At 39.4% G+C, this 15,391-nt stretch overlaps 1 protein-coding gene and 1 long non-coding RNA gene across 4 annotated transcripts in view; one reads left to right on the top strand and one right to left on the bottom strand.

The window, feature by feature from the left end:
- Positions 1-8,527, top strand: part of ACOT12 (acyl-CoA thioesterase 12) — a 46,283-nt gene extending 37,756 nt beyond the window's left edge. The window contains exons 12-15 of the mRNA XM_047778213.1: positions 4,454-4,587; positions 5,519-5,647; positions 7,612-7,738; positions 7,999-8,527. Coding sequence (XP_047634169.1) covers positions 4,454-4,587; positions 5,519-5,647; positions 7,612-7,738; positions 7,999-8,160 — 552 coding nt within the window. The 3' untranslated portion in view covers positions 8,161-8,527. The remainder of the gene's footprint in view (positions 1-4,453; positions 4,588-5,518; positions 5,648-7,611; positions 7,739-7,998) is intronic.
- On the bottom strand, positions 5,173-14,210 carry LOC125126142 (uncharacterized). Of its 3 annotated transcripts, none has more exons than XR_007134516.1 (4): positions 11,526-14,210; positions 8,008-9,559; positions 7,622-7,774; positions 5,173-5,655 (listed from the first exon to the last, which is right to left on the bottom strand). It is a non-coding gene; the product is annotated as an uncharacterized LOC125126142 (long non-coding RNA). The 3 variants fall into 3 exon arrangements; XR_007134517.1 differs by lacking the exon at positions 11,526-14,210 and having other exon boundaries at positions 8,008-8,093; positions 9,431-10,872; XR_007134515.1 differs by lacking the exon at positions 11,526-14,210 and having other exon boundaries at positions 8,008-10,868.
- Between the last annotated feature and the right edge of the window lie 1,181 nt (positions 14,211-15,391).

The raw sequence follows: 15,391 nt of genomic DNA, 5'->3' as shown, positions 1-15,391 counted from the left end.
AACTTCTTAAGAATGAAGCCTTGTCTTGACTTCTTTGTATCTCTTTTAGCACCTTTTACAATGTTTGCATGTCAACAAATTTAAATAAACATGTATAATTTGGATTTTAATTTATCTAATTTCAGAGGTCTATCAGGAGATCTTCTGAAGCTGATGTCCACACTAAACAGATTATAAACCCTCTGAGGCCCTTTTGTTCACCCCTATAATTCCAGAACATAGCAGTGCCCACCACTCTGGAGATGCTCAATAATCCCAACATTTATCTATGCTCATATTTCAATGTGTACTGTTTTTCATCATCAATGAAACAGTAGCCTCTAAAGTAGGATTATCATATTTTCTGGTTTTCCTGGAACAGTCCGGATTGTCCCATCATAATTATTAACAGTGCCTAAGTGTTCCAGTTTAGATAATAAATAATAGGGTCACTTACCCTGAAATGGAAGCAAATTCAGATGCTACTGCATTGATTGTTTCACCTCTGGCTTGACCTCCTCTTCATGTTTTGGCTTTGGTTGTTTGCTTTTATGATGTCTTGGTGCTCACTTCTGAATCCTTTCAGGGTCTTCCTTACCTTCTTTGGATCCACTTAGGTTTCCATCTATGCTTAGTTCAGTGGTGCAAAAACACAGGTTTAACATAACAATGCTACTTGCTTCTCTTTATTCCTCATAAAAGCTGCTTCAAGACTTTGCCTTCTTTTATTAATATGAAAGCTGCTTTTTGCATCATTGCGAGCATCTGAGCATTCATGAGAAGCGTAGGAAAGGATACTCTCTTGTCTGGAACAAAGGACAAGAACATATTTATTTAGTAAAGTCAGGTAACATTAAAACTTCAGTTCTTTAGGAGTTTGGGGCCAGAAATCAACCTAGACAAACAAATGTGTTTTTACAGTGTCTAAGGAAAGCCATCAATCATTAATTCTTAACTTTTGTACAGATACATATTAGAGAATATTATGTAACTGAAGAAACATTCTTATGTTATCTCTGTTGAATCTGAAGCCCTCCTTTTTCTAGATTATATTTATGATAAAAATCTAGTTTTTTTTCTTTCTGAGTTATCCCTCTCTAAGTTTTTAAGGCTTCCATATGCTTGTTTTAACCACCTTCACCCACTATATGCTTTTAACTTTAAAATACAGCTCACTTATTTTTTCTGTCACCTTTCAGCTGAATAAAATCTTGTAACATAACTGTCTGTTAAAATTATACTTATTTGAGGTTTTAAAAATCTATACTTATTTTTTAGATGTTTTGATAAATGGCAAATGTCTAAAATTGTTGGTATTTGTAATGAAATTGAGCAGTACTTACTGTTTTAACCTACATTTCATTTTCAGTGTGTAGTGGTGGAATTAATAGCAGTAATACAAGAAGCAAAATATGTACCCTCATCCTAAAGAAGCTGATAGTCAATTTTGAAAGCATCACATATATACATATCACTGCTGAGGAATAATTTTAAGGTAGTTTATAAAGAAGTGAGAGATTGTAGTATTTAAAATGCAAAAGTCAGCTCTTAGGCAAATCAAAGTCAGGGAAGAGAGTTGCTTAGACAGCTTTGGAAAGGAGACGATTCTTTCCTCCCTGAGGATAGTACAGGGGTAAATTGCTGGAGGGGTAAAGGGGGCATTCCAGGCAGTGAGCAGCTTAAGCCAAGCTTTCCTGATGAAAGTCAGCATTGGTACAAGACTTAATTGACAGACATAGCTTTTTATTTAATAAGTGGATGAGAGTGTACCAGCAGCCAGAATGGCAAGGATCACGTGAAAACTTTTACACAGGACAAAATCTACAGGAAACAGACCAGAGGAGAACTAGTCTGTTTGAAGCTGGGGAGGGGCTGGTCCCAGGGCTCCACCTGACCAAGTCTCCTCCTCTTAGCCCCTGGGATATAATGCATCTCCAAAGAATCTACTCCTCTCCCCATGACTCCATAAACACAACCAGTTTTGTCCTCCTTCCCACAATATAGTCTCAATGACATACGTGTCAACAGAGAGTACAGAATTCTAAAACTTTTTGAGTTATTTCTTCTTGTGCCATTTGTATAAGACCCAAACCCATTAATTAGAATCTTAGAAGGGGAAAAAAAAAAACATTAATAAAATGTTAACAAGCTCCGGCAAATGTTGAGCCTCCTTTAAGCTTCATTTCATAGAATATAATTCTCTAGGCACCAAATGATGAAACATTTGAGTTGGTTGCAAATGGAGTTTAACCATTGTATTCTTCCAAGCATGTACCCGAACTCATTTTCTTGAAGAGTTGGTCTTGGAGAATTTTTCGCTAAGAAAAGTTGGCTTTCCCAAAGTAGCACGGTTTAAAGAGAGCCAACACCTCCTGCTGCCTTTCTTTGCCTGCTTCATCTGCATCAACATCATTGACTCTGACAGCAGAGTGATGAGAAGGACTTTCTGTTACTTTTACCTTCAGGGAAAGGATCAAAATATCCAATATGGTACTTGGCACTGGATAAGTCTAGTGAGATCTATAAGGGCAGAATTTAATGATAGCTACTTAGCATGGAGTTTGTTTTGGCTCCAGGTTAGGAAGCAGCAGCATGTGTCTGCAACCTGAGAGCAGCTTCCTGGAAAAATGCTGTGATAATTTCTTAGGGCCACCGTAACAGTACCACAAACAGGGGGTCTCGCAGTTATGGAAGCTGCAAGTCTGAGACCAACATGTGGGCAGTATCATTTCCTTCTGAGGGAGAGAGGGAATATCTACTCCAGGTCTCTCCATGGCTTCTGACGGTTTGCTGTCAATCTTTGAGACCCCTTGGATTGTACATCCATCACCTGACCTCTGCTTCATCTTCATGTGGGATTCTCCCAGTGTATATGTGTGTGTGTGTCTAAATTGCCCCCTTTTATAAGGACACCAGTTATATTGGACTAGGGGCCCATTCTACTGCAGTATAACCTCATCTTAACTTACTATATTTACAATGACCTTGTTTCCAAATAAGGTCACATTCTGAGGTACTAGAAGTAGGACTTTAACATATGAGTTGGGGGGTGGGGGGAACAATTCAACACTTAAAAAGTGCTTGGCCTAGTCTTACATCCCACTCTACCCTGGTTCTACCAAGGTTGCCCATGGCTGCCCCAAAGCCAGAATCTGAGGTGGTAGAATTCACTCTGACCACCTACCCTCACTCCTCTGAGATTGCACAGCTCCATCAGGCTGGAGAGCCACATGGACACCAGGCTTTTATGAGGTGACTTCTCCCTTAATTTATACCATTGAACCTCCTGCTACTTCGACTGTACAGGGGGCAAAAGTAGCTAATTCTGTGCTGGAGTGAGTCTCAGCCACCACCTAAGGCCACACTCATAGTCTGCTTTCTGTTTGATAAGTGCCCACAGCCTACTTCTCCTTTGCAGGCTCAATGTAAAGACAGGTTTGGTACTGAGGTCAAATAGAGAATAAAATGGTATAAGCAAATACTTACTTCTTTCCTTTCTAAGCTGCTTTTAGTCAGTTTCTCATTTCTTCATTCTCTTCTTGAAGATATTTATGTTTAAATAAAGGTTTTCCTCTCTTACAGCCTGATTTTTCCATCTGCTTGATTCCTGCAGTGAAGTCTTAACCCTATGCTTGTTTGTCTTCTCGCAGCTTGTTGCCATGGGAATGATTATAAGATGGCACATTTCAACGCTAACTTCAAAGAACCCTGAAAGAGATGGAGAAAATGGGCAGGATAGAAATGTGTTCTTAGCTGAACATGTATCTCTGATTATTGGTAAAAGCACAGTAGAATGAGAGTTCAAAGTAACAGGGGATCCATTAATGTTTAAGTATATGTCAAATGGCTTCCCCAGACAAGCCTTCTCTTATCTAAAGAATAATAAATACTAGAAACCCAGGGACTGGCCTCTCAGGAAGACAAGCCCTTGTGATTCACAAATGAAAGAATGCTCTGTGCTAAAGAAACGAGGTGCTTCAGCAGCCCTGTTGAGAGGATGAGATGATTCTGAAGGCAGTTGACTTGCCTCCTGGGTTCCTTCGGCCCATGTGAAGGTATGCCTGACATTCTCGGAAAGTATCTTTGGCTATCGCCTTGACTCCAAGGTCTAGAGGAAAATGAAGCACTAACTTGCCCAGTGATATTTTCTGTTGTTCCTGGATAGAGGCAGGGAAATATCATAAAGAGATAAAGAGAGAAAGGCTTACACTCTTTTGTGACAAAACCTGCTGCACAATAATTATATAACCCACCCTCAAGTACATGTTGTTTAGATGACAAAGGAGCATAGCTTCCTAGTCTGAGGTCTAGACATCCAAGTGTCTGAAGTGAAATTGCCATCATTTGGCTTCATTATTATCCAGGTGCCACGATGCCTTTGTTAGTGCAGCCTATGACTGTATATACAAGCTTGTGGTTTTTAAGTAAAAACATCCACGTTTCTTTTGTATTTTTTCTTGTTATTTTCTTTTAGATAAAAATATATACTTTGGAAGAGCATGATATTTTATCTGTTTGGGTTAAAAAACGTGCAGAGAGACCAGCGCACTTGGCTTATCATCTTTTATCTGACTTTACCAAGCGACCTTTGTGGGACTCCCATTGCATGTAAGAATACGTTTTAAATATTTCCTTATTCAACCCTGACATCATGTAAAAGACGATCTCCACACCGCAGTCCATCTCCACTGTCCAAAGTATGACCCACTGTTTTATTGATTAAAGAGTATTTTCTAAAAATTGCTCTGCACAAAAAAAAAAACCTACATCAGGTGCCACTGAGAGACACAAAACAAAAAGTATTATAATCATCTACTTTTCATCTATATTAAGTTGATATACTTTAGCCACATCTATTGTAATCTTATCAATACCTCTTCAAGGTTGATATTATTCCCATTTAACAAGAGAGAAGTTCCAAAATGTGCCAAGCTCACAGAGGCAGTAAAGCAATGGAACCTGAACTGGAACCCGGGTCTATCAGGCTCTGAATTCCAGACTCTTGTACTTTAATACACAGTCTCATACAACCCCCTCCTTATTATTATCTACATTTTACAGATGGGAAAAAAGTGACCTGCCTAATATAAGACAGCTACTAAGTGGCAATCTAGGACTCAAAGCCAAGTTGTTTGATTTGAAACTTAGGGCTCCTTCCCAATACACCATATTCCTTTACCTAAGGGTCCCTCTTGGATTGTCCATATAATTGACGAGTTTTCAAAATATTATTACTTGATCCTAAAGAAAAATAATTTTGTGGAAAACAGCGATGTGCCTTTCTCTGCAGTGTTGAGAGCGGTGACCTTAGTGTCGGATGGCCAGCATTCTCTTCATCACACACAGAACTGTTCCTTCTGGCCACACAACACTAAAAACAGACTTTGAAAAATGATGCTGGCTTTGAGGGGATGGTTATATAAGCAAAAGAGAGAATATGGACACCAATAATGAAATTATGCAAACAAACAAAAAAATGAATGCTTTATTCTACTGGATAGAAAAGTATAGACTTTCTGTCACTGTTCTATTTACATAGGTCCTGTGAAGTCATAGACTGGATAAATGAAGATGATCAGATTTATCATATCACTTGTCCTCCGATGAATGATGACAAACCCAAAGACTTGGTGGTACTTGTATCACGAAGAAGGCCTCTCAAAGATGGGTGAGTATCTGCAATTCAAGTTTATCGCAATGTTTTATAGTTTAGAGTAGAAAGAAAAAGTTGATATGAAAATAAGGAAGTCAATGGAATAAGCATTTCTGGTTTTGAATGATATTCATATGAGAATTTTCTAGATGAACCTTTAGTTATCATTAAAAAAAAAATTCTATTAAGTGCAGGCAAAGCATCATGCAAGACTCCTAAAGCAGTTTGATTTCCTTTTGCTCCATGCAAATGTCAAACATACTTAGCAAGGAGTTTCCATCGTGGTGCAGCAGAAACGAATCTGACTACGAACCATGAGATTGCGGGTTCTATCCCTGGCCTCGCTCAGTGGGCTAAGGATCTGGTGTTGCTGTGAGCTGTGGTGTAGCTCTGATTAGACCCCTGGCCTGGGAACCTCCATATGCCACTGGTGTGGCCCTAAAAAAGCAAAACAAAACCAAAAACAAATCCCACATACTTAGCAAACCTTTGAGACATTCCTTTTTTGGTAAAAATGCAGTGAAAGCCAAATAAAACACCAGGAAATGGTTTTGGTTCAGAATTTACAAAGGCTCAACTGTGCTAGACACCCAGAATTGCTAGATGTTGATTAGAGCTCTGTTCATGGCTTCTCTATGGTCATTGGACTTTTTGGAAAATAATGTCTAGGTTCTAAGGGGAAGGGTCCCACAAGAAAGTATTCAAGGGACAAGAAGTGGAAGGTGCCAAGACAGAGTCTACCTCTGGAACTGGCCAGCATTATTTCTGATGTCAAAGCTGATCTATAGAAATAATCCCTCACATGTGGGATTACTGCACATGGATGTTCAGTGTAGTATCATTTACTGCAGCAAAAGATACTAGAAATGAACTAAAGCTCCATCTTATAAATTATGGTGGAACCATACCACAGAGTACTATACCAGCATTAAAAAGGATGAAGCAGTTACTGAGACACTGATACAGAAACACCTGCAAAGATTTATTGTTAGAGGGAAATCAAATTATAGACTAGTAGTTGTACAATGATTGTATTCATGCAAAAATCTACATTTGTCCCTTTGATTTCATAACTGTTATACATTTATAAATGGGTTTAGAGGGCCACAACAAAAAGTTAAGGGTGTCACCTCTAGGATAGGAGTGTATTGTGGCTACGGTGGACTGAAGGATGATTTCTATTTCCTTTTTTCTTTTTCTGGCAGCACCTGCAGCATATAGAAATAGAAACTCTTGGGGGCCAGGGGTCGAACTAGAGCTGTATCTGCGAGCTACACCACAGCCATGGTAGCACTAGATCTGAGCTACATCTGTGACCTACTCCACAGCTTACAGCAACATCCGATCCTTAACTCCATGAGTGAGGCTAGGGATTGATCCCACATCTTCACAGACACATTAGGTCCTTAACCCACTGAACCACAACAGGAATTCCAAATATCTATTTTCTACTCTATAAGGTTCTCTATTGTCTGAGAGTTCTTTAAGACAATGATAGGAGTTCTCTTGTGGCAAAGCTTAAGGATCCTGCATTGTCACTGTAGCAGCTTTGGTCGCTGCTGTGGCCTGGGTTCCTTTGGAAACTTCTATCGGCCACAGGCACCGCCAAATATAAATAAATAAATGAAATTTTAATTTAAAAAATGACATTTTTTCATTAAAAAAGGAGAAGAGACTGAAATTACAACCCATTAGGACATGCACACGCACACACACACAGTTTCGAGGTTGACTCCAGCTTTGCAGAGTTATGCAAAGTATATGTAATTCTCAGGCAGAAGACACCTTTGGCTCATCTCACTATATTTTCTATGCTTGAATGTAGCCATAGTGTTTCTAATGCATACCACTCATCTAGAAGATCTGGATCTCCATAGTTTTACTTTATTATATAAACAAACTGCATTAGCCAAAGGAATTGTCTAAGAACTATGCTTCATTTCTCTCAAGAACTTAGAAAGTGTCCTTTTATCTTTCAGTCACACTTACACGGTGGCAGTGAAGTCGGTTACTCTGCCATCAGTCCCACCTTCACCACAGTACGTCAGAAGTGAAATCGTATGTGCCGGATTTCTCATCCATGCTGTTGATAGCAATTCGTGTACCGTAAGTTTGAGGAAACATCAGCAGATTAATTTGCTCCTATAGATACAGAGAAACCTGGATTTACTAATTAACTGTAATTCTGCAACATGTGCCCACCCACACCCACCAGGGAATCCTAAGGTCATCCTTTCAGATCCATTCCCAAAAGATCAGAGTCATTGTCTCCCCTACACCAACAAGACTGGGATCGCTGCTTGAAAAAACTCAAGTCAATAAGAAATTAAAACATTGTTTTGTTTTGCTTTGTTTTTTTGAAACAGATATCTTACTTTAACCAGATTTCTGCTGGCATCCTTCCTTATTTTGCTGGAAATCTTGGTGGGTGGTCAAAATCCATTGAAGAGACAGCAGCCTCCTGTATACAATTCATAGAGAATGCTACTGATGATGGAGCTATGCATATTTTAAATGATAAATTTTAAATTACCTGTCCTTTGATGTCCCACTTTCAATTTCAAGCACCCTTAGTTCTGACACTTGGCAAGCTTCTGGGCTACGAAATAATGTCATATCGGTCTAAGCAAAAAATGCAGTTATGAAGAGGTTAAAAAACAAAAAGATTTGGGTGATTTGGGTGATTTTTAACATTAAAAGTTTTAAAACTCTGTTGTAGATCACCTGTGGCTCTGCTCCCTTCCAGGGATGCAGGCAATGGAAAATTTCTCATAGGCAATATTTTGTCTTCTGTAAAATGGTGAAAGTTTGGTTAACAGAATCAAAACAGTTTTATGCTCAGGGCTGAAACATATTCTGGGTGAAATTTTAAAATTTTTTATAAAGTCAGAAATGATAAATTGGCTATTTGATTAATCGCATGGGGTTGTTCCATGTACGGCAGGTATCTGTATGTTGGGAGCATCTGACAAGATGTATTACATGTTTTAGAGCTTTAAATTAGGAAGACATTAAAACATAATGGAATCCAATCAATTTTAGTAATAGGAACTACTTTACTAGTGTCACTGAACATATATCAAGGTAGCTGACCATTTTAGTATCTATTGCTCTATATACACTCACAAAGTACCTGCAAAATGTGACACTGTAGAGAAAGAATTAACTGAGCTCTTCTTTCATAACCATTTTTAGAACTTTATTCCCTAGACTTTTACATTTATTATTTTACTCTGTGATTTGTCTTAACTTTAAGACAAACCGGCCTATGTCAACTTCTAAAAGTTGGAAGACTTCATCATTAGAGTTTTGAGCACTTAAGAGGTTAGAGATATCCTGCTTTAATTTGTCTAATCTTTACCTCTGTCCAGGTCTGGTTGTAAATATTTTATTATTCTGTGCCAGCATGTTTACATTAATATGAACTTTGGGCTGTGGCCCAATCTTATGAATTAACAGTTATATACAATAAAAAGAGTGAATATGTAGATTAAAATGGTCATATATTACATTTCAAAAGTAGAAAGATTTTTGAGAATATAGATCTTTTAAAAGATTAAAAAAGCGAGTGTAAAGGGGGTTACATTACACTAAAACTTTGTATGCTAAAATTTCAGCCCTCTCTTACAACTGACACACTTCTAACTTCTATCTTTACCCAGTCTATGACTTCACAGGACCTATGTAAATAGAACAGTGACAGAAAGTCTACACTTCTCTACCTGCTAGAATAAAGCATTCATTTTTGTTTGTTTGCATAATTTCATTCTTGGTGTCCATATTCACACTTATGCTCACCTAACCATGCCCTCAAAGGCAGCATCATTTTTCAAAGTCTGTCTTCAGCGTCGTGTGGCCAGAAGGAATCGTTGTGTGTGTTATGAAGAGAATGCTGGCCATCCAATGCTAAGGTCACTGCTCTCAACACTGCAGAAAAAGGCACATTGTTGTTTCCACCAAATTATTTTGAATTTTAATTTTCTTGAAATTTTTTCCTGAGCAGTAACAGAGCAATTGTGGGGTTGAAGGACTAGAGTAACTTTGGTTGGGTCACTTTTAGACATAAAGATGTTGCCCACTCTAACATAACACCGGCATCGTCCGTACCAGAACTGTCCAATGTGGTAGCCATAAGCCACATGTGACCATTTAAATTAATTAGAATTAAATAAAATTTAAAGATCATTTCTTCAGCCACACTAGCCCCATTTCAATATTATCAGTCACACGTGGTCTCATGAAGCTCACTTGTGGACTCCTGGTCTAAAGAGATTTTAATAGGTTATGATCTGGAAAAGACAGCAATACATTCGGGCTCTGCTGAGGGCATCTCAACATCTGTTGCCTGAAAGCATGCCACAATTGAGTAAGGACTCCTGTTGGAAAATTCAACAATAGACCTTAGGTTGACCTTTCCTTTTTTTAATGGAAATGTGTTTGATTGCTCTCTCACTCATTTAATACATACTTAATAAGAACCTCCCTGGTGTTAGAAACTTTTAGGCACTGTGGGTTCACCAAGGAACAGAAGCATACTGATCACATCGTAATAAAATAAATAAATAATATAGAGTATTTAGAAGATACGTGTTAAATGCAAAAAGGATAAAGGATGTGAGGTCTGGGGAGGTGTGGGAGGTGGTTGTTCACATTTTAAATAGGGCAGTCAGTTAGCTCTCTTGAGGGACATTTGAGCAAAAACCTGAAGGCAGAGGGGGACTGAGCCACGAGGATCAGTCCTGCAGAAGGACTAATCCAGGCAAAGCCTTTGAGATGGGACTGTTTCTAGCACTTTCTAGGAAAAGTAGGCTTGAACAGAGTGAGAAATAATTAAAGACAGCAGAATTAAAGACAGCCTTCCCCATTCTTTGGCCCTGGCTTTAAGCAAACACACTGCTCCAAGGTTAAGCAGCTAAGCTGGTTCATCAGCAGTCACCCTCAAGCCCATGGAGACTAAGGATAGAGGAAACATAAAAATGCAGTCATGCTTATTTTTTCCTTTGGCATGTCAAAATATCCTCAAGGAACATTCAAGATTTCATGCCATTCCTAATGGCAAGGGTTTTCAAGAATTTCTAACAGGACCAAAACCCTTTTGATTACGAAAGGAAGCTCATTCCTATTAATTCTTCCTGGTTTTAATGCAACTGAGTTTCTGATCTGTATTTAGTTTTTCTATCATATTTTTTAAAGAAGAAATCTAGAGGAAAAAATGTGAAAACTGACCTGCATAATTTAGAATATAGTTTACCCTTATACTTAAACACCTCTAGGAAATGAACAATTTTAATAAAAACTGAAAGAACTCCAGAGTAGTTTTATGTATACCATCACATGGTTCTCTTCACATTTCTTACTGCACATTTCAGAGATAACTTTGAAATTTTTTACTGGTTTATTTATAGGAGAGTAGTTTTGAAAATATATGTTGAAAATGTGTATGTTAAGAAATAAATTTTATGTTTTAGAATAAATTATTAAAATGTAAACTATTAAGTTTGTTCATGTTTTATTTCACTCGTTTGAAGGTAATGTAATTACTGGGACAGACAGTTCACCTTGGACCCAGAGACATACTGCATGTTCCTGCTGAATGTGCCAGACTGGAAGACTTATCCTAATTCTGAGCAGTACCTGTAGCTGGTCCCAAAGGCAATTAAGTAGGTCAAGGTGACCACAGCATGACTTTAGCGTAATGGCCCACTCTCTGGGCATAGGAGACCCAGCTCATTTGCTGCTTGCTATAGTGTTTGCAACTTACTCAAAGAGTGCTAGGCTCTGGATTCCTCAGCTGTGACAAAAACCTGCTGTCTATAGCATCTATCTGGGCCTATCATGCCACCCTGTAGGACTTAGGGAAGAAGGGAAGCAGCACAAATAAGTCAATACTCACGTTGCTTGCTGTGCCATGACTAATACTGTCCTTTGTCTCTGAATCAGGATTCTTGCGCCTTCTGTAAATATCCATGAAACAGTAACAGACTAGAATCTCAAACTTTTCAGGGTTCTTGGGTTCCTCAGAGTAACCCACCTCCAGATTCAAAAGTCAAAGAAATATTACAAAATGCCTCTCATTGTATACTTGCAAGTAAAAGCACCATATAAAAATTACACATCTGGTACCATCTTTCCTTTCCTCATTTTGTGATATTTTTAGGGACAACTGAAAATAGATTCAAAATTAATATTTCTATCCTATTCCATTTTTTTTTTTGTCTTTTGTCTTTTTAGGGCCACACCGTGGCATATGGAGGTTCCCAGGCTAGGCCTGTAATCGGAGCCGTTGCAGCGGTTGCTGCCGGCTTACACCACAGCTCATAGCAATGTCGGATCTTAACCCACTGAGCGAGGCCAGGGATTGAACCCAAAACCTCGTGGTTCCTAGTCGGATTTGTTTCCACTGCACCACAATGGGAATTCCTCCATTGGTCTTTATCTCTCTCCATCATCCCTTCTTTCCTTACCTGGCTGAGAGTCCATGGGTCTATCATTAATATCACTCCTTGGAAAACCTCTGAACCTCTTCCTTTCATTCACCTTGTCTGGCAAATCACAATTGTGGTTAAGTTATTTGTAATACCCCATGCCTGCACTGAGCACCTGAAAATTGTGGCCTGGTCTCACCTGAAATTTATGACCACAAATTTCAAAAGGGTTCTGATAATCCTACTACATTTTCTGTTGGCTACTTCATACTGCCTTCCCTTCTTTCAAGTTTCCCATGTCTTCTATCTTTGTTAATGAACTTTAGAAAATACCTCATTGGAGAAAATATAAACCATTAGGCAGGAGTCATCTCATGTCCCCATTTATGCACCTTCCACATCTTTGCTGGCCCCCCTGTTGTAATGAATTAAACATCTCTACCCCTAGCAAAGAACCATTTCTCTAACCTTCTCCAAGGCACCCCTCCTCTAATTCTCTTTTTTCTTGACATCAGTTTTTCCTGGCTTATTTCCATAGCCACTATTATCTATTAAAATAAGACAACAACTTCGCCTGATCCCTTTTCCTAAAGGCCACCCCATCTCTATTCCCGTTAACTGTAAATGTAGTCTTCATATCCTTATTTCATTCATCGAATTGTACTTCCACTCCACTCTTCCATAAAGACCTCTCTTTTCAGGGTCGCCCATGTCTTCCATATTGCCACAACTCCTGGCCCTCTTCTTGACTTTCTTAGCCTCTGAGCAGAGTCAACAAAGTTGGCTAGTTCCTTCTTTTTGCAATATTTTCTCTTCTTGGCTTCCGTGATGTCACACTCTTGTATTTCCTCGTACATTACCAATTGCTTTTATATTTCTTCTTTTTGTCCACACCCGTTACATGCACAAGTTCCCAGGCCAGAGACTGAACCCAAGACACAGCAGCGATCCAACCGGCTGCAGTGACAACGCTGGATCCTTAACCCGCTGCGTCACAGAACTCCTCCCATCACATTTTTAAAGCCCCCTTCTTGTAGCTCTTCCTGTTCCATCAGACCTCTAAATATTAGATTACCCTAGGGCTCTGTCCCTGGCCTCTTCTCCTTTACCTCCATTTATCAGCGAGTCCTCAGTTTCCAGGTTTTAAAAGACATCAACTTGCCAATAACTCCCAGATCTGTCTCTAGTCCTAAACTCTCCTGAACTCCACACCTGTATATTTAACCACTTATTTGACATTTCCACCAAGGTAACAGTCATCACAAAGTCAACATTTCCGAAACAGACCCCTTAATTCTGCCGCCTTTCCCTCCATAAAATCCTCCTTTCTTCAGAAAATCTTAACAGCTCTGTTAAAAATATAATCAGAGCCTGATCCCTTCTAATCAACTCCACCGCAACAGCCCTAATGCAGAACACCATCTTCTCTCATCTGGATCATAACCTTTCTGTTCCTATTCTTACTCTTCCCTTCAATCTACTCTCGGCTCAGCAATTAGATTATGTCGCATTTTCCCTCAAAGTGAAAGGTTTTGCCTATCACAGAATAAAAGCCAAAGCATTTTTTTTTTTTTGAGGTCCGTTGTCATACATTGGATTATTTGGAATAATTATCAGAAATAGTCACTCACTCCCTCGCCACCACCTCCATCTGTATCTATTGTCTCTGAGTTTGACCATGTGACTCATTAACACACATGATGAAGCCAAAGGGCTGAAAAGGTTTTGTCGCAAGTGGACTTCCCTCTTATATCTCTGCCATTGTCCTGAGAAAAAACACATCAGGGCTAGCCTGCTGCTGCCAGAAAAAGGAAGAGAGACATGTGAATAGGGCTGCTTCATCTGAGTCTAGCTTAGATCAGCTGATCCCAAACCAAACTTCCTATGGATGTGAGCAAGCCTAACCAAGATTAGCAGAGCTCACAGGCATGAGCTAAGTACACACCTACTATCGTATGCTTCTGAGAGTTTGTGATTCTTAGGTGGCAGAAACTGGTAGAGCCTGTAAGATATGACCCTGTTAACTGTCTGATCTCCTACTGGTTTATCCTTCATTCTTCTCCAACCGTACTGACCTCTTTGCTGTTTTTCAACTACACCAGGTATGCCCCTTCCTCAGAATAAGTGCATTTACTTACTACCTCACATCAAGATATCCACATCAAGGCAAAAAAAAAAAAAAAAAAAAAAGGCGAGTTCCCGTTGTGGCCCAGTGGAAATACAGCCGACTAGTATTCATGAGGATGAGGGTTTGATTCCTGGCCTCACTCAGTGGGTTGGGGATCTGGCGTTCCCATGAGCTGTGGTGTAGGTCGCAGATACAGCTCAGATTCCATGCTGCTGTGGCTGTGGCCGGCAGACGTAGCTCCCACTCTACCCCCAGCCTGGGAACTTCCATATGCCCCCAATGAGGCCCTAAAAAGAAAAAAAAAAAAAAATTTTTTTTCCAAGCCTTACTCCCTACTACCCATGTACCTATACAGTAGACTATTACAGATAAACCTTGAAGACATCATGGCAAGTGAAGGGAGCCAGTCAAAAGTTCACATCTTCCTTCTATCCCTTGAATACGGCAAGGTCATTCCTCTTTAGGGGCTTTGACTATTTTCTCTCCCTAAATGGTCTTTCTCATTATCCTTACAACAGGTTTCTTCTTGCCATCCACAATCTAGCTTAAAAGTCTAAGCGTCAGAGGCCTTCCCTTGATTATCCAATCTAAAGTAGCTATCCAGCCACTTGCATCATCGAACGCCAATTATATCAGGTATTCATTTAATTCAGTCGTTCATTCAGTAAGTATGAACACTTTGTATGTACCAAGCACTTCTGAGGATCTAGTAATGAGCAAGACTCAAAATTCCTGCCCTCATATAGCCTATAATCTGATGGAGAGGGGACAAATAGTGCTAGGTAGGAACATAAATAATGGACAAAATTTAGAGAGAATGAAAAGTTAGCAGAACAAGGAAAAAGCTATTCTCTGTAAGGCCTGTCCTAAAAGAGTCTATGAAGCACATTGTAAAGCAGACACCTGAAGGCAGTAAGAGAGGGTTGACTCTGGGATGGGGCGGGGGGAATGTCAAAAGAGCAACTCAAGATTCGGGCCTATAGGCTTGGAATATAATTGCAGTGAAAATAAATGGAGACAAGAAAGGAAATTAGTCCTTTTTTTTCCTCAAGGGACATGATAAGATTCAAAGCTATATGAGTTTTAAGCATTAGTGCAATGTCCAGCAGGCAGGTGAGAAGGAAGCAAAATCAGGGATCTGGGGGCTAGATGTAGATTTAGGGGTCACCTATGGCGAAGTGAAAAATAAGCCAGGAGTTCACCAGT

This window comes from Phacochoerus africanus, chromosome 4, assembly GCF_016906955.1.
Source record: "Phacochoerus africanus isolate WHEZ1 chromosome 4, ROS_Pafr_v1, whole genome shotgun sequence".
In the NCBI taxonomy this organism is placed as follows: domain Eukaryota; kingdom Metazoa; phylum Chordata; class Mammalia; order Artiodactyla; family Suidae; genus Phacochoerus; species Phacochoerus africanus.
The sequence above is the reverse complement of the archived record's forward strand: the minus strand, read 5'-3'. Positions and strand labels throughout refer to the sequence as shown.